The sequence below is a fragment of the Pholcus phalangioides genome, unplaced genomic scaffold, assembly GCF_987345545.1.
Source record: "Pholcus phalangioides strain wild (caught in Gottingen) unplaced genomic scaffold, Ppha-v1.0 ptg000015l_1, whole genome shotgun sequence".
NCBI lineage: Eukaryota > Metazoa > Arthropoda > Arachnida > Araneae > Pholcidae > Pholcus > Pholcus phalangioides.
The window spans coordinates 89,891,626-89,914,470 of NW_028301608.1; the positions used below are offsets into that span (position 1 = coordinate 89,891,626).

General features: G+C 34.3%; 1 protein-coding gene across 1 annotated transcript; it reads left to right on the forward strand.

Annotated features, from left to right (window-relative positions):
- Positions 1-172: 172 nt before the first annotated feature.
- LOC149077001 (protein Njmu-R1-like) lies at positions 173-22,823 on the forward strand. The gene is made up of 11 exons (XM_089244737.1): positions 173-275; positions 6,841-6,945; positions 9,296-9,427; positions 11,047-11,196; positions 14,168-14,225; positions 17,389-17,508; positions 18,900-18,961; positions 19,624-19,784; positions 20,744-20,844; positions 21,952-22,022; positions 22,502-22,823. Exons 1-11 carry the CDS (start codon positions 196-198, stop codon positions 22,680-22,682), a joined length of 1,221 nt encoding a protein of 406 aa, XP_089100863.1. The 5' UTR covers positions 173-195; the 3' UTR covers positions 22,683-22,823.
- Positions 22,824-22,845: the final 22 nt, after the last annotated feature.

Below are 22,845 nucleotides of genomic sequence, written 5' to 3' on the forward strand. Positions count from 1 at the left end.
TATTTTTTCGGAAGATAGGGATGAAAAAATATTTTTTACCTAAGATCGAAATCTGAAAATAAACATAATTTACTTATATTTTACTATATTTGTTAAATTTTTTTAAATTTTGTTTTAAAAAAACTCAAAAAAAGGCGAAAAAACCACGATCAAGAATCATCCACATATCTGTAGGTATGGTGTGTTGGTAAACAAATGGAAGCCTCCTCTGAAAACGAAGAAATTGAAACTGATGTTTATGACCATTATGCTGTTTACATTTTTAATCAAGACAAGTGAGATCCATCAGTTCAAAAATCAAGATATCTTTTCCATTATGAATTATTTAATTTGATTTCATTTTTATTCAATTGTGCCCTATAACGCAAGTAGGACCGTCCCACTCTGTGGCGTCGGAGCCGGAGGTGCTCGAGCACCCACATTGTTTTGTATCACGCGTCAGAGCACCCCCAGAATCAATTCAGAAGTCAGAGTTTCTTATGCAAGATTCTAGATGATCACTCACTAGTCTAACACACTTTGACGCCTCCTACTTCACCCCACACACGAATTCCGGCCATATCGCTATACTGCAATTTACTTCCATTAATGAGCGTAGCCGGTCAATTTGTCGCACTCAACTTGTCGCGCTCAACTCGTCGCGCATCAATTTGTCGCAGTGCCAATTCGTCGCGGTACAAATTCGTCGCAGAGCCAATTCGTCGCGATACAAATTCGTCGCGGTACAAATTCGTCGCAGAGCCAATTCGTCGCGGTACAAATTCGTCGCAGAGCCAATTCGTCGCGGTACAAATTCGTCGCAGAGCCAATTCGTCGCGGTACAAATTCGTCGCAGAGCCAATTCGTCGCGGTACAAATTCGTCGCAGTGACAATTTGTCGTGTAACCAATTCGTCGGGACGTCAATTTATCGCAGAGTCAACTCGTCACGCGATCTGTATGTAGGTTTTTTGTCACATACGTGAAAAAATAAACATGAAGAAAAGTTTTTTTCCATCAAGAAATGCACACAGTTTATTAAATTTTTTTTTTGTCATTTCGAAAAAAATCATCGAAATTACATCGAAATTAAAATTACAATTGATATTAATGTTTTATTATTCAATTATTGTAAATGTTAAAAAAATCATTTTTTCTATGATAAAATTTTAAAATTCTGTAAAAAAATGTCGGTGTTTATGATATTCCCCAAATTACAGCACAGCGGAGGCTCTCTTTAAGTGTAAACTTGTATCTGTCCCATGTGGACTCGAGACTCCCACCAACATTAACCACTACAGTATCTCCACAAGAACCTGAAATAATTAATAATTTAATTTAATTAATATTTCATTTTCACCGGATAAGCCACACTTGTCGCTTTCTCTCGAGATTTCCATTACTCGTAGCGAGGGGAGTTGGGGCGCACACCGAGATGATAAATTGCGATCACATACATTTTCAAAATTTAATTTGCACCGGATAAGTTGCTCAAGTTAAAAACTCAAAAAATCCAACCAATAAAGTTCATAGGTTACATTCGAGCAAATGCAACCGATAATCTTATTGGTTGAATTTTTCAAGTTTTATAAAAGGACTTTTAGAACACTTTCATAGTGTAATGCTAGCCTTAGATATATTGTCGGTAAAAAATTCCTCAAAGATGTATTCTCTACATGGCAGATACATATTCAATAGTGAATTAGGGCCATTCAAGTATTACGTAAGCAGATTTTCAGCCATTTTTGACCCCCTCCCCCTTGTCAGCAAAAATCAGCAAAACACTGACCCCCATCCCCTCCCCTGTCAGCAAAATTTCACCAGCAGCTTAGAATATTTCATATCTTCAAAAAGGGGTGGTTGATGACGTAAGCGACCTTCAACCCCCCCCCCCCCGCCATCAAAAGTCAACAAATCCGAAACTCCCTCCCCGATCCTGACGTAATACTTAAATGACCCCTTAGGCAAATTGTGCTTTGGGATGGGCATTGATCCTAATTTATCATCTTGGTGTGTTCCCGCAACACCCCTCGCTGCGAGAAATGGAGATCCCGCCAGAAAGCGGGAGTGCGGCTTATACGGTGAAAATTTAATTTTAAAAATTTATTTTATCATAACTTATCTATCATCTTCGTGTGTTCGCCCAACGCCCCTCGCTGCGAGAAATGGAGATCCCGCCAGAAAGCGGGAAGTGTGGCATGAATACCATGAAAACTGAATTTTGAAAATTTATTTGATCGGCGTACTGACTCTGCGACAAATTTGTACCGCGACGAACTGATTCTGCGACAAATTCGTACCGCGACGAACTGATTCTGCGACAAATTTGTACCGCGACAAATTGACTCTGCGACAAATTTGTACCGCGACGAAATGACTCTGCGACAAATTTGTACCGCGACGAACTGACTCTGCGACAAATTTGTACCGCGACGAGTTTGTAGCACGACGAATTGACGCTGCGACAAATTGATTGCGACGAATTGTCGCGCGACAAGTTGATCGCGACGAATTGACCTAGACCCATTAATGAGGTAGGTTGAAAAGGCGCCATCTGTCGGTGGTTGACTCGACTCAAGCCCGTTGGGAAAAATTTCTTGTTTCTTCCGCCGGTTCGAACCTGGGACCTGACCGCAACCTTCACGGTGGAAGACAAGCATTTCACCACCACGCCACTGAAGTTGGTTTTCTGCAGTTTTCCAACTTCGAGGTGTTAATGCGAGCCGGTCTCTCATTTGAAAACGCCTCCCTGCAGACCTTTCACACAGCTGCTATGGTGATCAAGTGGTCATAGTGATGGACTCATGCTGCGAGGACCTGGGCTTGAATCCCACCGTCACCACAGTGGTGGTTGGCTGAAGTTGGTTTTGTGCGGTTGTCAGCTGTGTGCAGTCGTGTGGGCATCGTGCTGTTCTCTCGTCCTGAGGATCTAGGTTCTAACCCCTTTGACGGCACTGTGGTGTTCAGCTGAAGTTGGTTTGCTGCAGTTTTCCAGCTTTGAGATGTGAATGCCAGTCTCGCATTGGAAAAAGTTTCTCCGCAGAGAGCAGGCAGACCTACAACATGATACTAACACAGGGGCGTAGCCAGAAATTTTGTTCGGGGGGGGGGGCCAAAGTGACAGAACAATAGATTTGGCCATCTTTTTCCCTTTTTTCGGTCATTTTCTCACATTTCGGGGGGGGGGGGGGACCAGACCCCCAAGTCTCCCCCCCCTGGCTACGCCCTTGTACTAACATAATATGAAAATTCAAGCATTTTCATCTTTACTTCAGAAAATGGGAGACAAATGGCAGAATGAACACGAAAAAAGAAAACTCGACAACATAAGGGCCACACATGCACTCAGAACACACATTCTCTCTCTGGCATGTGCCGATTCATTAGAAATTTCATAGGGGAATGTGTATGAGGTGCATGTATGGTTAAGTAGTATTAGCTGTATTAGCTGTGGTTTTCAGCTTTGAGACACAAATGAAAGCCGATCTCCTCGTTAAAAAGTCTCGCCACAGAAAGTAACAGGCCTACTATGATGCAATTATTCAATTATTACTCTTCACTCATAGTTGAAAAAATTGATGTCAGCACTACTCATAACAAGCGTTACAACAGAAACAAGGTTCACGTCAGGTCCACAACACTTACATTACGTTCCAATTCATAAGAAGTTTCCAATAGGAATGTGGACGAGGTGCATGTGTGGTTTTTAAAATAGTAATATACCTGTGACACCAAACTTAGATAACATGAAAATCTGCATTTGACATTTTCACCCTAAAATATGAAAGAAAGATGGCAGCATCAGTATAACACAACATGCATAACTCTGATAAAAGTACATTAAGACCCTCGGGCAAAGTGATGCTTCGGGACCCATACCCACTTACTAATTTTGCATATTCGCCGTTGAAAATCATATTGTCAGATCTCAATATTAATCATGATGATAAAATGTTATTCCTTACACACGAGGTCACTTGGCTGGATCCAGGTAGCTGGGGAAAGAGTTTCAAACCCGTGGGTGCTCGTCTTGAGCATTATATAAGAAATTTTAATTTCTCAATCAATTCTGGTGCATGTTATAAATTACTGTGTGTGATGAAGCAGTCAGCATCCGCAGCTACAACACCACTGAAAGAATCTCTTTCACTCAAAGTTTGAGTTACTAACCTCAGAAAAGTATTTTCAATCAACAGATATTGATTGAAACCTCATGAAAAGAATGTATTTTTTCTAATATTTTAATTATTTTACTTACATATTTTTAATGTATTCGGGAGGAGTACATGGGACCCCGCCCTCTCTACATACCCTTGTGCCAGCTGGACCAATATGTGTAAAGATAACCCTGATTACAAGTGCTGTCATGCTAACCTTACAGAGACAGATCAATGGCCGCGTTCACAGACCAAATTTAACTGCAATCGCAGGTTAAAGGATTACAGATAGATACGGATTGGTTAAAATCCCAAATTTAGCCAATCCGTTTCGATCTCTAACCCTTTAACCTGCGATTTGTAGTTAAACTCAGTCAAGCATTTCCATCTTTACTTCAGAAAATTGAAGACAGATGGCAGTACAAACACTAAAACAAGTGCAGCTGAACAATCTAAATTATGTTAGGGACCACACTACACTCAGAACGCACAATCCGGCATGTGCCAATTCGTTAGAAATTCCGCAGAGGAATGTGTATGAGGTGCATGTACAGTTAAGTAGTAGTAGTAGTTAAACTCTATCAGTGAATAGGCCCTAAGTATGGTTCTCTTCACATATATATATATATATATATATATATACATTCACTCTTTGTATTTGTTAGCCTATACCCTTTATATATTACTGTTATTATCCTTTATGTATTTGATACACCCTTTGCAGTCCAGAGGTTTTATTGGCACTTCAAACTTTATAATGCCTCCCTGCAATGAAAGAGACCCTGGATATTTGTCCCTTCATGGTTTTTATACAGCTTATGAATTTTGCTAAGAAGCCGATTTCACAGGAACCTTCCTATCACCGTATAATTATATAGTACTGTTGTTTTATGATGCAGTTCTATGTCAAGTCCACCTCAACAAAGTTAGCTAAATTTTAAGTTGTCAAGTGCTGGAAAAACTGTCAGAATGTAAGTAATCAAGTTGCAGCAGCCACCGAGTGATGATTGAAAACACGACTTATGTGAAAAGGCATGGGAGCATAGAAAAAAAGAGAAAGTGTGATAAGAGGATTAAAAAAGTGGAAAATTACACAGTCTACATGTGTGTTGCAAGGGCGAAGGATCCTTGCCAACTGCATCTAAATTTTGTTAAGCGTTCACTGTCTACTTTAACCTTTAATAATAAGCTATAATTGTGGATGTAATGTTGTAATTGTGTGTGTTAATTTAAACGTTAATAAACAGAAGATATTATAATTATCAGTGACCAAGGTTCATTTTTAAAGTAGTGAATGCTCATTGGATAATACAAGGCCACACCTTCTGGTGCATACACATATTACCTACTTAACTGAAAATATAGACTGGGGTTGACTATCTATGTATCCACTTAACTATTAAGTCACTTAATTACTTACCATTTAAGTCTGTGTAAACGACTCTTAATGTCTTCATAGTGTTCTATATTTTAAATTCCTTTTTTTGACGACATAAAATTTAGTTTACTACTGAATTACTTAGATGAAACCTAAGCCAAGCACCCACAGGTCTAAAACTCTTCTGAGTGTAATATTTTTGACAAGAAATACATGGGGATGGGGGGGGGGGGGAAGAATAATTTTGTTTTTTCTTCGATCTATGCATTCCAGTGAGCATTCTAGCATTACAAGGCCGTAGTGAAAGGGGGGGGGGATTTTGGAAAATGACTGATATATGTGAAAAAACATGATGCATAATTCCTTTGTTCTATCACCTTGGTTCACCAAAATGCCTGTTGTTCTCTTCCGAAATTAACTTCTTGAACAATCCTGTTTGAGTTAAAAATGTAGTAAAGCCTGAATAATTTGAACTATTAGGGACCATTTTTTATTTTTGCAAAATAACTATCCTGGATCTGGAAGAGTTGATCCACTTTGCCCAAGAATATTTAGAAGACACCAACGAATAAGACAAATACACAAAAAATAATAAAAGTCCTAAAGCATTTCAACACCAATGGGTGCCATCTTCAGAAGAAAAATTTAACCACTAGTTTCGCTGACCGAGTTTCCCATTTGGATTGAATACCAAATCTTCATGCTCTGTTGCTTCGGTTTACTTCTTCCGCTGAGCAACCAACAACCGAGCGTGAAGATTTGGTATTCAACCCAAATGGGAAACTCGGTCAGCGAAACTAGTGGTTAAATTTTTCCTCTGAAGATGGCACCCATTGGTGTTGAAATGCATTAGGACTTTTATTATTTTTTGTGTATTTGCCTTATTCGTTGGTGTCTTCTAAACAACCTGGATCTGTTTGAACATTAGCAAAAAATTAAGGTTACCTGGTCATCTTGTATACATAATTTTCTTAAAATTTAATGACTATGCAATGATAAGCCAAGTTTTTTTTTTGGAGCCTAAAAAGTGATTATTTACAGAAAGTATAGGTGTACTCTTGTTCAACTGCATGTATGCTGTGATTTTTGTGGCCATTGGAATGGTATTCTGTCATAATTTCTGAGCTTGATTAGCTGAGCTCAAAAGCATTAAAAAAAGTCTTGGTGAGTCTAAAAAAAAACAAAAGCAAAATGAACAGGAAGAATTTAACTACCGTAACACCCGTCCCCCCCTCCCCACCTGAAGAGTCAAGAAAGATGTTATGCTGCTTAATCATTTGTCTTGATGAAATGTTTTTAAAGTATTTATTTCTTTTCATTTTTCCAGATACTTCAGCTCTGCTCCACATAGTGGCTCCTCTCATAGGCTTAACCCAACAAATGATGATGATTTTGGTTCAAAATCTTCTGATACAGAAGAGTTGAGTGGGTGGTGAGTTATATTAGGTACACTATATAGCCATAAGTCATGAAACACTTTGGAGTTCCGAGACTTTTTTTCTGAATTTCTAGAAAAATACTTGAATTATTCTGAAATGTTAGTCGTGTAAACTCTATGCTTACTCACAATTTTTCAGTGAAAATTTAGTGTATACACCTGTGCATTAGGGGTTAGGTTATACATCAGTGCAACTAGGGGGAATGACAAAAAATTAAATGAGAGAAAAAAGGATCAACCCTGTATGATAAAAAACTGAAAGTAAAATTTATAACTTTCACAAAATATTTTACTTGCTATTTTCAATGTTTGTGTGCATTTTTGTGAAAATTGTACATATTTTCCTAAAGAAATATGAATGTTTATTCTAAAAATTATTATTCTCATTGCACATTTTTTGCTTATAACCTGCAAAGTTTTCTACCAAATTCTACAAAACTTACAGAAAGTTTGACAACCTAAAAAATAACGCATCATACTGTAATTTAAAATAAAACTATTCAATATCTTGTGAGGTACAAGTATTCGGGGACAATAATTTTTTAAGTGTGCTTGCATGACAGATATAGATTTTATTTTTCATAATTTGGTTTTTGGTCATATAGGGCAACTTTTGTGAAAATTACAGTTCGCTATCGTGAAGAAACAGAAAGGTATACTCGATATCTGGAGCTGTAATTTAAGTTACTGACTGAGAGTACCTGAATGAATGAATGCAAGGACTCTGTCACTAGACTTATCCCATTGCCAAGATTTCTTCTAGCTCATCTTTGTGGTATGTGTGTGTGTACCTAACAGTGTCTGAGCGCATATCTCGTGTTGTGCCTGATGTGCACTCAGACACTGTTAGGTACACACACACATACCATAAAGATGAGCTAGAAGAAATCTTGGCAATGGGATAAGTCTAGTGACAGAGTCTTTGCATTCATTCATTCAGGTACTCTCAGTCAGTAACTTAAATTACAGCTCCAGATATAAAGTATACATTTCTGTTTCTTCATGATAGCCAACTGTAATTTTCACAAAAGTTGCCCTATATGACCAAAAACCAAATTATGAAAAATAAAATCTATATCTGTCGTGCAAGCACACTTAAAAAATTATTGTCCCCAAAATACTTGCATATCTCGTGTTGTGCCTGATCTCTCTGAGACCGTCTATCCCTTTCGGAAAGAGCGCAAACCATCCGAAGATGGTCTCTCTGGGCGGTCGGCGGTCATGTCTGTCTGTTGTGCCTGATTTTTCAGTACTGCCATGGCTGAGAGCACCTACTTCGCCAAACACCAACTCTGGCCATATCACTGTATTACAATTTACTGCTATTAATGAGATTAGTTGGAAATGAAGGTGCTCTCTATTGGTGGTTGCCTGGAGCTCATTAGGGAAAATATCTTATCTATATATCCTCCCTCTGGTTTGAACCTGGGACCATGAAAGTGACCTTCATGGTGGTAGACAAGCATCTTACCACCATGCTACTCGGGTGCTGAGAGTATCTGGATGATAATGGATTTTCCACAAAGTGGTATTTTAATTATTTTGCTGTCATTTGATTATTTCAAAAATAAATACACAACATTATTCAAATGAGCAAAGACATGTGTCTGATGATATAGAAGAGAAATGCTTGAACATAACACAAATGTGTATGATGTCAAAATGAAAAAACTGAAGGGAATAGTCAAGGAGGATGGAAATGTCCTATGTGTATTACAGATTTCGATACTTTTTTGTAATATGGCATTCTGGTGCATTCCATAGATCCCCTTATGAAAGTCTTTCGCCCGATGAAATGTGAATGTGGTCTGTTGAAAGAAACTGGCCACGAACTGAAGAGAGAGGCTGTTTTTTAACTTTAAGCATGTCTTCAGTATAGGAAAGAAATTGCAAAAGAAGTGCCAAACGCACATGGATCATAGCGGCTATTATGGCGATTACGATATTGTGAATGGGTTATAGAAATTTTGTCAATAAGGGCCTTCTAACCTCCTACATAGTCTTGTAGATTTATAATGATAACTTTTTAGAAAAGAATGAGTCTGGCTCAACCTTTGCTTATAATATGCAAGAAAAAAAACTTTCGACGGAAAAAAAACATAACATAAAACAAATTCCCGATAACCATGAACTATTTTTTTTCCATGATATTGGTCTGTTCCAAAGTGATAACGATACCCGAATGATAACATTATCTGTGATTCTAATAAACAGCATCTACTGTGTATTACTTTCCTCCCCAATTTTTACCTATTAAAATTACCTTTAAAATTACCTTTTTTTCCCAGTTTTCATATTAGTTTCACATTTTATATTATGTCTAACTTCAGTCATTTCTGTGCAGCTTATCGTTATTAGAAGCTAATCTTGAAGCAGAGCAAGAAACAATAATACGGTGTCATGTTCTTAAAAACCTTCCAGTCATAGAAAGTGCTGGTTTTCAGAATGAAGGAAAATATGTGACCTTGAAGTACAGGTACTTGGGATTATATATATAATTTTATTGTTACGGGAATTAGATTTTGTAACTGCAAAATACTCTAGTGCAAGGGTGTACAACCTTATTGGTACTCGGGCCAGATATGTGGTGTTTTTGTTGCTCATGGGACAGAAACTTCAGGTCATATGGTCACCCCCCCCCATATATATATATATATAAAGGGTGGGCAAAAAGTCTGCAGAAATTTTAAAAACTCATAAAAACAGGAAAAATAACCAAAATAAAAAACTGTTTGCAGGGTTAGCATCGCTAGGTCATGGGAATGTTTTTAAGACAGGGAAAAAAACTCAAAAAACAACCGATAGGTGGTGGTGGTGGTGTACAAAAGTAAAGAAAAGATATGCAAATAATGAACAGAATGCCTCCAAATCGTTTATTACAGCAGTATGTGTTCCACATGACCACCATCACAGGGGATAACACATTGCAGGCGAGTCACAAATCCAACAATGGCAGAGTGCAGCAGATCCACATACACGGTTTACTACGATGAACTGATTGCAGGGCTGTCTTACGAGCATCATGGGTCTCCAGGCCAAGTGATTTTTCTGAGATCCTGCCTAGTTAATTCTAGAAAATTTCAACCATTATTTTTTGTGAGAGCTCCTAGGCTGTGCTTGGGTGGACCCATGCACTAAGACGGCACTGACTGGTTGTGGATTAGGGGAGCAAGTTCTTATAACCATCTCATTTGCATATCTCCATTGAAGTAGCTCTTACCAGTGCCACCTATCGTCAGTTTTTGAGTTATTTTTTTTCCTGTCTTAAAAAATTCCTGTGACCTAGCGATGCTAACCCCGCAAACCATTTTTTATTTCGGTTATTTTTCTGGTTTTTATTGATTTTTAAGTTTCTACAGACTTTTTGCCCACCCTGTACTAGTATTCTACAAGAAATTCCCGTAATTTTGGCGGTCCTAACTTTTTTTATAAAATGTCATGTTTTTTTCTCCTATATTCAACGAGGTTTAGTTGAATATTTAAATTCAAAAATTAAGATTATTTTCATGGCTTGCTGGTTATATCACGATAATTATGACTCTCATATGTTTTTTTAGTGAATTGCATTTTTACACATTGCAATTTAGAGTATTTCAGAATACAGCCCTCTGTTTCCCACCATTGGTGATTTTAAACAACTTTAGCTGTGGATGGCAACTTGGAAAATTTTGTCAGCTATGATTGGCAACTTCAGTTACATTTGTCATTTTTGTGCTAATTGATAATTACCGATATAGATTTTGATTTCCCGTATTTTTGCGAAAGAAATATATGGTCAGCTTAGGTGTTTATCGTGCTGCGTGTATTAATACTTTTCTACCAGAACACATTTCACAAGTCGGAGAGAATCTCTTGGCTGGTAGGGGCTACATTTGGTTCATGGGCCAGAGGTTGGGCACCCTTGCTTGTGCATTGAAAAGATGTGCTTGAGAAAACAGTATTTGATACAATTATTTTTCCTGAAAAAAAATATGTTCTTTCTATCAATTTGAGTATCTGAACGGATATTTTCAATCCTTAAAAACTTATAATGTGTTATATAATTGAGTTGCTTTTTTTTAAGTCTTCCTTGTCTTTTTCTTTTGAATCTTGCAGCAGTGATGCTGATCAGTCTTTTGGCTGTTATTACCACCATCTGAGAAAAGATTTTTGTGAAACTGATGAGAGTAAACAAGGAAATGGCCCAAGCAGAAAGGTTTCTTTCTTCATTTGTCTCATTGGTAACGGGGACAAAGGCATGGAGTCATATCCTTTGATTTTGACTGTGCATTCATACGGCATATTCTAATTACATCTGAAAAACACTCATATTCATACATATTCAATTAATTTTCATTCTTTAATGATTGTGTGTGTTATCCCAGTGTTCTATAGTTTTGCAGAGGGAATTTAGTATCATTCTACCTCTAAAGAGGTGGTTGTGTCTGAATATTTATTTGAGTAGAAACCTCATTATAATAGACTAATAGGGGCTAAAGTTCTCCATTTGGTCCGGTTTATAACAGATAATTCTTATAGGGGGTGTACATCAATGAAAGTACTGTAGTTATATAGCTGTAAAGCTATTTATTATATATCAAACAAAAAACAGCCTTCAACATAGACTGAATTAAAAAGATGTGTACATATGCACTGCATAAATTTTTTTTTTTCTGGCTGGTGAGTGTTATGAGTCATGCAGCTCATCCATGTTTATGCAAAACAACACAAACGATTGATGCCCAATTGCTTGCTTGTAAATGTAAAATTTGTCAGATAAAAATAAACTCCTTTTACTGTTACTAATTATTTTTTACTGGTCATTAGGTTTTACTGTATTATGAAAACTAACTGTGCAATTATGTAAATTTCATGCATGTGTACGTATTAACCCCTCGACTCCTACAATGTATGCAGCCTATGTTTTTTCATTTAGATATGTGGTGACCAGCACATAACCTCCATCGCCCAAGTGGTGCAGTCTTAAGATGCTCGTCTTCCACTATGAACATTATCCTCAAGGTCCACGGGCTCGAATCTGGGTGTAGAACATCAGAAGCATGTTCTTCACCCACTGGGCCTGGGGCAACCACCGATAGATTCTGATTTCATTTCCCACCCAACTCCACTGGTTAGAAATTGAAGTATGACCAGAGTTGGTGTGCAGTAAAGTAGCACATAACTTCCATAAGTCATTCCTTCAATGGAATGTCTGAGTATTTGAACCTGATTAGTTGGTAATATGCAACTCAAATAAGATGCCCTTTTCGGGAGTATGATACATGTATGTTACATTTATGTATATTGAAAATTAATTGTGTATGATATATGAAAAAAATATGTATATAGCATTTTAAGTCATTTAAAAAAATTAGATACAAAAATTTTCCCCCAAGCATCTTGGTATATAGCCGCACATTTGCAAAATATAATAAAACACTGTTTTTCCACATTTATTGTTAACAAAGTGTTGACTGCAGTAATATACTCTTCTCCACTGACTTATCTGTTTGAAGAATTTTTTTTTCAAAGATGTTTAAATATTGAATGTTAGTATACAGGGTGTTTCAAAAAGAATCATCCAATTTATCGAATAATGTGTAGGTAAAAAGAGGGAAATCTCTAGTTTCACACAGTTGCTGACATATTGAGCACCTCTAATTTGGTTTGTAAAAAAACTTTGATTAACCATGTAATATAAAATTAATCTTAAGTGTCTGTGTTCAATATTTTTCATAATATACACATTTCAAATTGGGTGATTCTTTTTGAAACACCCTGTATATAATGTGTAAAAACTAAAGAAATTGCTTAATCAATGTGTGATTATATAAATACAAACTGAGTTAAATGAGTGATTTTCCCTGTATTGTTTTCGAGTACTATTTATGAAGGAGTTGATACTAAGAAAACATTGGAGTTGGGGGTTGCCAGAAGTCATGCAGATACAGGATTTAAAGGCATATGCACAGGGACTTGGTTGCATTGCATATTCTTTAGTTATTGAGTTAGGGCTCATCAAATGGCCTGAGTAAGCTGCCTAATACCATTCAACTTTTTTCCCTGGGTCACCATTCTGTACCTTAGTCGTTTTAAGTTAGTAATTACAGTCATATATTGGTACGTTGACTGTTTGGGATACTCATCACATTCTGATCTGATGAGTATTCAAATGAATGATGAGTATTCAAATGAATGATGAGTATTCAAATGAATGATGAGTATTCAAATGAATGATGAGTATTCAATATTTTTATTACTCTTGTTGCCTACTTGGTTCTTCCCACCCTACCTACATGAAAACAATCTACTGAACCAGACATGCACCTCATCCACATTCCTCTGCTGAACTTCTAACAAACTGGTACATGTTTGAATGTGTGTGTATGCATAGTGAACCTTGCGAAAAGTTTATTTCTGTGTAATGCTTGTTATGTGTAGTGCTGCCATCCGCAAACAATTTTTTAAACTAAGAGTTTTTTCTCAACTCATAGTGAGTGAAGTGTAATGAATGAATAATTGTAACGTTGTAGGCCTGTTGCTCTCTGCAACGAGACTTTTTAATGGGGAGATCAGCTCTCTCGCATTTGCCCCCCCAAAGTTAGGAACCGCAGAAAACCAACTTCAGCCGACCAACATATTGTGGTGACGGTAGGGTTTGAACCCATATCTCACGATACGAGTCTGTCACTATGACCGCTCGACCACCACAGTGGCTAATGAAAACAATCTGCCTTCGAGGGCATCGCTAACTCCATTATTATTTGTTAGTATTATAAAAAATACTCACCAATTTTATTTTTATTTTATTGTTCATTGGCACTCATCTATTTCGGCAGTCATCATAAGTTCCAAAACAAATTACAATTGGTACAGAGTTATCACTGCAATAAGCTAGTGTGTTTTTGTTCATTTTGAATGTGCACGAATGAAACAAATATTAAAATTAATAATTTTTGCATTTTTTCAGTTTGAATACTGTGAACACACATCAAAATTACTTAAAATCCATGTGATTTCCTGATTTAATCTTTAAAAATAAGTTTTCTTCTTTTTTATTATTAAAAATAAAATAAATTGAGAGAAAAGATGATGCACAAAGATTAAAATAATAATAAAAGCAAAACCAAAATTAAGATAAGGCAATAAGAGAGTGAAAAAATTTGTATTTGTGTCATTTTCAATTTTTAATATTGAAGATTCCTGGAGTTAATATTTTCCTTAACTGTATTTTTATATTTTGTTCAGAGTTAGGGGACTTCTGTTGCAGTTTTTCTCATTATTTAGATCCAGAGGTAAGCTTAGTTTTCTCTCTCTCCACAGAATTAATTATTGTTACTCAGAAGTATAGTTCATTTATATGGATCAAATTTAATAAATTCTAATTGGGACTATATTGTCCCCCTTATGCCAAAAGACATGAATGTGCAAATTTCAAAAAAGAGGGAAATGTTTACTCTACCCATGTTACTCTATGGATATCATTTTCCTGAAATGATTTGTTACACTTTAGGTCACACACATTTGTGTTTCTGGCACAACTTAGCAAAATAATTTATTGAACCAGCTGATATACCCAAAAAAAAGAAAATTTTGCATGCTCATGTCTTTGGCGTAGAAGGGGGGGGGGTGATATTATATAAATTCATTAAGTCGGAACGCTTCTTGAACAGGAAATGTTTTGTTATGGAGGAAAAAAACCGTGATGCTGAAAATTCTTCTTAAGCAGGAAAAAATCTTAAGTGGGAACTTCATGAATGCGATTACTATACCTAAATGTTTCGAGCAGGAATTATTTTCAGCCTGTTCTCTGAAAACGGGAAATTTTCAATGATTTCCCACTCTGGAATTCTTGAAAATTTGATCAGAAAATCAGGAAAATTGCTTTTCAACCTAGTTAACCCGCAATGTGAAATTTGAAAGACAAAAAATTCTGACAGATGTTCTGTCTGAAAATTTTTGAATTTCCTTCCTCAGACCCATATCTATTTTTTTGTTTTCTTCTCTTGCTTATTTATTTTTTTATATCAAAAATGCAAGATGTATTCTGCAGTAATTTCAGTTTGAATGGGAGGAGGCAGCCCCCAACATAACAGGCTCTAAGGACATATACGACCGCCCCAATTCCTATAAATTCTACTCTATTTTTAAACTGTGAATGAATGTCACCAAATCACCAAATGTGGAACCCTTCTTATATATTCTTGAAACCTTACCCTTTTCTCGATCTCGTGGGGATCACTGGGAAAGAGGAGCAAGTTTGACATTTTCTTTATAATGGTGAAAAATTATATTCCCTATTAATGGCTAAAGTACAATCATTGAAAAGATGGTTGATGGCTATCAGTATTTCAGTGTAGTTCACTATTGACCCTATCCTTCAAAACGCCATCTCTTTCAATTGAAAAAAAAACTCATAGTAGAGACACAGCAGCACTAAATTGATGGCAGATAGCAGCACGCTACACATAACAAGCATTAAACGTTTAAGAAACAAAATTCAAAATTCATGTTAGGTTCAGAACATGTACACGCACATTCCAACTTGTACCAGTTCATTAGAAGTTCCGCAAAGGAATATTATGGATGAAGTGCATGTGTGGTTTAGTAGTTGTAGCACTGAAAACCGCTTTACCATCATAGAGCAAGTTGAAGCCATTCTATGGAATATTATGCTTCTTGAAGCATAAAATCTAAGCATAAACATTAAGCACATGACTTAAAACAAGAGAAAAATTTATAGTTTCATCAAATTATATAAAAATTCCTGTGCATGGTTATTCAAGATTGAAAGTATGGTACTCTACAAAGTCTTTTTTTATATTTTTTTAAAAATTATTTTTAAAAGTAAAACTAACATTTCAAGGTTTTTACTCTTTTTTTTATGAGATAATTCAAATTTTTGGTAATCCCAGGTGGATGAGATGGGGGCTAGTTCAGATTATCGAGACTTACTGCATAGCATTTTATGCATAGAGATATTATGGATAGGGATATTTTCAAAAATCATAAACTCAATTAAAATTATTTCTCAAAAGCTGAATTTGGTCCCTTATGGCGAAATGAATGAACTACAGAGAAATTAGAAGCATATTGCGAACCACTTATAAGGATTAATACTTAGAGCTCCAAGCAATAGAGAGGATAAATAATATTATTATATGAGAAAATAAAATTTTTGGATAGATTAAAGGTAATAAATAACTGAAGATCACATCTTCCTCGCATCAAAGTAATTGAGCAAGTTTCTCGGTTGTCTCATGATAGCCTGACTGTTAATTAATATTCACTTAATTACTGCCCCCCATCCTGTATCTTCAGCCCCTCACAAAATGGAACAGAATAAAATTTGAGAGTGGGACTACCTTTTTTTTTAATTTCACGCTATGAATTTCTTGAAAACTAACATAGTGGACAAGCATTCTGACCAAAAGGTCTGTTTCGAGGGGGGAGGGGGGGTACTGCTTTATTCTCAATGTTTACAGAAATTAATAAAAAAACGATGTTGGGAATTCTAGAGAATTTTTGGGAAATTATATATATATGCAGTTTTCCGATCCCGATTTCCAAAGGTTCCAAAATGTCGGGAATTCATAAACTCTACCTATGAAAAAATAAATACATAGTTTATTGTATTCAATAAAAAATATGTTTTTATACTAAAAAAAAAATCATGTTTTAATCATTTTTTTCCTAACCAGTGTTTTATTTACCTTATAGCCTAACTAAATCATGTCATCTGAGAGCGAGAATATTTTGAGAAACTATCTCTGAAATTTTTAGTAAATAACTTGAAAAAAGTAGAAAGAATAATGTTTGTAAATTGCTATTTAATAAATTAAAAAAGAGAAATAAATGGAAATAATATTTTTTGGCACTACATTATGCACTTTAATATTGATACTACTTCTAAATATCCTCCTATTAACATCAGTGACTCAAAAGCATTGCCATTCAATTGACCATGAAAATAAATTTGAAATAACAGATAGAAATTTTGAGAAGCTGTGGCCAGATGAAATTAAATGAACTCAAAAAATTGAAATTATGTTACTGGAGGTGTCCATCATACCAAACAACACAATGAAAGAAATAGTTCAGAAAAATAAAATAATTTTTTTTGTAAACATTTAATACTGAGAATTTTTAAGCAATGCCTCACGCAGTACTAAATATCAATCATAACTGATTATCGAAGTTATAAATATTCACTGAACCTGATTCTTGAATCTTAACTGAATAGAGTGAACAAGCTGATATTATTCTTAAGCCATTATTGTTTTTTTTATACAAATATTGAGTGAATGATGAATGAAATATTTCTTCCATGACTATTGCTGGCTATTTACAACTTTATAAAGCTATTTTTCTTTTTTATTCATTCATGATTTCACATTCTGAAAGTTTAATTTTTTTTTCATTATTATATTATTAAATATCTATATTTTACCATATTAGGGTCATCAATGTCAAAAAGGTCTACTGATTAAACTCCAGCAATGGCATTTTCACTGCGTAGAATATGTATCTCGATGCATTGAGAATTTCAAGGATAGTTTAGTTGTGTTATTCCAAGCAGTAAGTTAAAAAAAGTTTTTTTTTTACTTTTGGTATTTGCTTGGAGTAAATTTTTTGATTGTTTAAGAGTGCACTAATAAGTTAACTCTTCATTAATAAGAGCTATATTGTTAAGAGCAATTTAATTCTCAGGATAATGCAAAGCAAAGAAAAAAAACCAAAAGCCAAATGGCCAACAAGTTCATCTTCCATATATATTCTCCAGTTAAATTAATCGGATTGGATTTTTTTCAGTTACATTAACATTTTCAGTACCAAGTACATGACCTATACACAGTTGAAAAATTCTATATTCCATCATCTATGAATTCACAAAATTTTTTTGTCTGCAATTTTTTATGAAAGTTCCATGTCGAGAACAATACTGAATTATGTGAGATATATGATAATATTTTGGTCAAAATGTTTGTCCACTATGCTAATTCAGTACTGTTCACATGTCTTGATTGCTTTGAGATTTGCTGTTTGTGAGCAAGCAGTGCCATTGTTCAAAACGAGAGAGAAAAAAAAAAACCTTTCCTCCTCTTCACCCTTAAAAAATTTTTATCCAACTTTTGTGACCATATCTTGGTTAAAAATTTCTAATATGAACCACACCTATTTGTGGTTTTTAATAATCTGAAGTTTGATTCTACTGTTCCAAACAGCAAGAAGTGTGCGAAGTGACCCTACTCCAATATGTGAAAGAGCATCAGGACCGCCATTTCAACTTTTTCCGGGGGGGGGGGGGGCATAGAACATATACTCAATGCATGTATATATATGTATATATATAACATTTCTAGTGTATTTTCAAAAGCCGGGGCGGGCAATCGCTCCCCCCCAAATGACGGGCCTGGAGAGAATCTTGGACAAAAAGCAAAGAAATGTTGAAATACATAAGAGCGATGCCATAAAAAAAAATTTCGAAATCTCCAGTGCTTCGGCAATTTCTAAAAATCAGTTTAATAATACAGTACAAAACTCAATTGACTTAAGCAAGGTTTAGCAATTATGTGTCAAGTTGCAACTGTAGGTTTCATCAGGCCACAACTAGAGGGGAGCATTTGAGTCTGATGCCCCAGGTGCCAGACCAGATGGGGTGCTAATTTCACACTTTAACCTCTCCTTCAACATTTCAATGGGGCGCCAAAATGTGTGTTTGTCCCAGCTGACCAAGCAAATAGTTGTGGCCCTGGGTTGAATTTTTAAAAATAGGTACAAACGTATCTGTTCTTGGAAAAAAAAGGAAATTTTCTTTTTGAATAACAAATTTATCATCAAAATTCACCCACAGTATATGCCATTGAAAATTTTAATTCACTATATACATTTTTTAAATTTAAACAATTGAAGTAAAGAATTTTCTTAAGGTAATAAATAGGTAAATTTTTTATGTGTTTTGTTTCCAGTCATTATGGAGTAAGGTCAGCATAGACTGCGACGATGAATCTGTTAAGGCTGATCTTAAAAGGCAAGCATACTTTATGATCCATATGCGTACAGGGTTTGAATATTGTGTCAGTGCATCAATTTCTTGTAATTCAGATAATGCAATGTTTCATTAATTTACATTTAGAAAAATAAGAGATAAATGAATAAGAATAGATACTTTTCAACTCAAAAGCTAATATTTATCCAATAAGAGCAATGTCATAAGTTAAATTTAAAGTGATTCAAATTGAATGTCTCAGTTAAATTTAAAAATATCATTGGAAAATCAATTAATTAAAAAAAAAAAGAAAGAAAAAAAGCTACTCTCATGTGCTGAACAAGAAACATGTTATCGAAATTTTTACTGGAAGAAATCAACTCCATGAAAAGTTTTGAAAACTTTATTTTTTTGTTTTTAATCATGGCAAAAAATGTTCCTATGTCTGTCAGTTACTTTCAAGATGAATTCCAACTGAACTCATTGACTTGATCTCAAACAGTTTCTCAGTTTATGACATGTTTCTCAGTTTGTTCGATGCTTATTGAGTGAATTCATAAAATTTCATTTTATGTGTGAAGTGGAATTCAGAAGAGTGATAACCTTTTCCTGTCAAAGGATAAAGTAAATTTATGTTTTGATATATTTCAATCATTCAATGTTTTTTGAATCGTGAGTTCTGTTTTTCTTTTCATTTTCAAAAGGTTTTCTGAAGCATGTTCTTTGAACACGTTATTCCTACCTGATGTAGCTCAATCTACTGATGGTGCAAAATCAGAGTTAGTGGTAGATAAAGACGATGTTGTTCCAACTGCTATTACCTTGAAAGTAGTCGACGGAAAAATTGTAAATGAAAAAAAACTAGGTGAACGCTTTATATTTTATATCATTCATTTCATTTGCTATTATGTTTTTAACATATGAAGCATTTTGAAGTACTTTGATGTACTATGATATCTATAAAATTAATTAGAATATTTTTTTTTCAGTGAATATTAGTATTTTTCCAGTGTTTTGAATTTTCCCTTTCTATTTTCATTTTTTAAAAACTATAAATAATTTAAACTTGACGAAAGTTCAAAACTGACATTTAATGCTATACTAACTTAGTAATTAAGTACTATTTTGGTTTTCATAAGATACTGAAAGAACTTGTGCACAATTATAAACGAGGAGCAAAATTATCTTGTTTGTTTTGGATATGAGAGGCTCTACAGTATGATTAAGAGTTTCTTTTCAATTTTCATTTGTTTCAACGGTTGATTTGATTAGAGAGAGAGATACTATTTTCTGAGCACACAACACACACAGCAAAGAAAGAGACTTTCTGGTTGTCTCTTACAAATACAAATACAATGCAGCAACAGGCAAAATGCCCAACGAGGTGGCTGAGAAAAAGATGCCTATAATAAATATGGATGTCATATGTTTCAAAAATACAGCAACTCAATTAAAAATGCAATTACAAACAATATATATAAATGATGAAATACTACACAATGCCCATAAAAATACTTATGGTTGTCTTATTCTGAGTATGGATAATTTCTCAATTTACCCCAACATGTTTATCATATTTCTTTTTAGTTAATGATTTCTTCTAGATAACGATTGGTTATGTTTTTCTATTTATGCTTAAAATTGTTTTTTGAGTTGGTTTTTCCCCCACATATAAACAGGAAATAAGAAACATATTAAAATATTTTCCTTTTTTTTTCTTAATTTCATGGCAAAAAATACTGAAAATTGCAATAAAAACTTTGAAAAGAGTTATTTTTAACAATTTATTTATTTGCTCTCTTTTCTCTAATTTTTGTTATGCAGGTCATTATGCATATTGCAATAAATGGGTCGAAAGACTATTATCATGCAAAGCAACTGATTATGTGTTGTTGAAAAATATTCTTGAAGGTTTTCATTTGAAGGTATGTAATTTTTTTTGCATATTTTTTTGCATGCATTTACATGTACACTGCATATATAAATAAAACATTTTGTAAATTCTTGTCATCATACACTTTGTCAAATTGCTTTCTTGTTGTGTAACCAGAAATGTATGCAAGCTCCATTTTCTGGAGAAATATATTCATTATAAAAGTGCATAAATGTATCCCATATTTTTAAAATGAGCATGAAATTCTCTTCTGTGTGATAATGATGTAATAACAATCAATAAATAAGAAGTTGGATGCAGAAAGTGGGAGGAAATTTTTCTTAAGAAGCAGTAGAGAGTTGATCTTAATGAAATTTTACTCAAGTTGCTTACTTCATAATTTAACACAATTTTCTCCAGTCATCAAGCATTCCTTAATTTCATATCAAGTATTAGTAGTAGTATCTATAGTATTAGCTGATACAGGATTATTTGGTATCTGAATTTTTTTTTTATTTGTTTTATTTATATTTTTGAATTTATTTTGAATTTAAAGTCTGAACTATAAAAAGGCTATTGTGTATAGGTGTTTTATGTATTTCATGTCAGAAAAAGTAAAAATGCTACATATCTATTATTAGATGCATATTAGTACCCTACAATAATTATTCTTGCAAGCAACTTCTTGGAAAAACTCATGCAGAATGGTAACCCAGGTGGATAAATCTACCAAAGAATATTATGAAGCTTTATGCATTTAAAAATAACTGGGTTTTTAACAGAGCCTTTCTGATGCAGATTGTATGGTATCTTTCTGTGCTTAATCTGCAGATTACACATTAAAAAACAGTATATGAATTTGTTAGTGGGGGATTATATGTGACTGTTTATTATTAAGTTTTTTTTTCTTAGTAGTTGGAGTAAAAATAAATATTTTTAAAAATTAATTTCTAAAAAATTGATTTTTAAAGGTGCATGTGTGTGTGTAGAGAGAGTGAGTTTGTTAGTTAGTTTTCTTAGAATATTTTTCCATGACGGTTTTTAAAAAAAAAAAATGTTAAGCGTGATCCACTGTATAAAAATATTTAAAAAATGCATTTTGATTGTTTGCTAACTAGCTTTTTTATCTACGCTGAAATATTTCTATATTTCTTTTTAGATTGTTCAGGATTTGAATTTGTTCAAAAGAATTCTGAAAAAAGCTGAAAATAATTATTATTCTTTGTACAGGTGAGAAAATAATTAATAATAATCATTTTAATCAAAACTGATTGTTAAAAAGTTGAATGATATGAAAAATTGATTCTGTTGTTTTCTTCGAGTTCCAAATGTTACGCTATTGGTTGTATGTGATTGCAGTGGTTAAATATGGCTGGTTTTTTTTTGTAGCTACATCTGTTGCTGTGCATCATTAATGCCTGCTTTTTCTTTCCAAACACTAAGGCTAGAATTGATATTTTTTGCATGCAGTTTTTTCTATTGCATTTTATGTACAAAATATAAAATATTTTCCATAAAACTTTATGATAAGAATATTTTCATTCATTTTTATGTTTCCAGAATTCAAAGAAACAGAATTAAATAAACATGTATGTTATTGACTGCCAGCTTTTAAGACAGTTTTGTACTCTGTCGGAACATAAGAAGTGGTGATGAATGGTCTTTGTTTTAAGTACATTTCACTAATTGGTAATTTTTTTTTCCTGTAGAGCTTATCAGTTTTTAGCTAGCAGTGGATATGAAGATGCTCTTATCCATCACGTGAGGAAGGAGGCCATTCTTGCTTCAAATGAGGAAACACTCCGCATCATCAAGTGCCTGGATGACTTCATTAAGGAAAAAAAGTCAGAAGTGAAACAACAGCAGCAGCAACAGAAGTCTAAAAAGTGATTCTTTTATCGGGGAAAAAAACAAATAAAACCATGCATTTTCACTACCAGAAAAGACAGGAAAATAATTTCTTGTCAGCACATTCCATGTTGGAGCACGCCTTTGAAATGTTATATTTATCAATTAAAAGTATTTTTTCAGCAAAAGCATATAATTTTTTTCT

What these genes read in the sequence shown, in the direction of transcription:
- LOC149077001 (XM_089244737.1), top strand. Translation starts at nt 196, where the DNA reads ATGGAAGCCTCCTCTGAAAACGAAGAAATTGAAACTGATGTTTATGAC. An exon ending in GTTAAGGCTGATCTTAAAAG is followed by an intron (nt 18,962 to 19,623) that starts GCAAGCATACTT and finishes CATTTTCAAAAG; the next exon opens with GTTTTCTGAAGCATGTTCTT. An exon ending in TTGAAGGTTTTCATTTGAAG is followed by an intron (nt 20,845 to 21,951) that starts GTATGTAATTTT and finishes ATTTCTTTTTAG; the next exon opens with ATTGTTCAGGATTTGAATTT.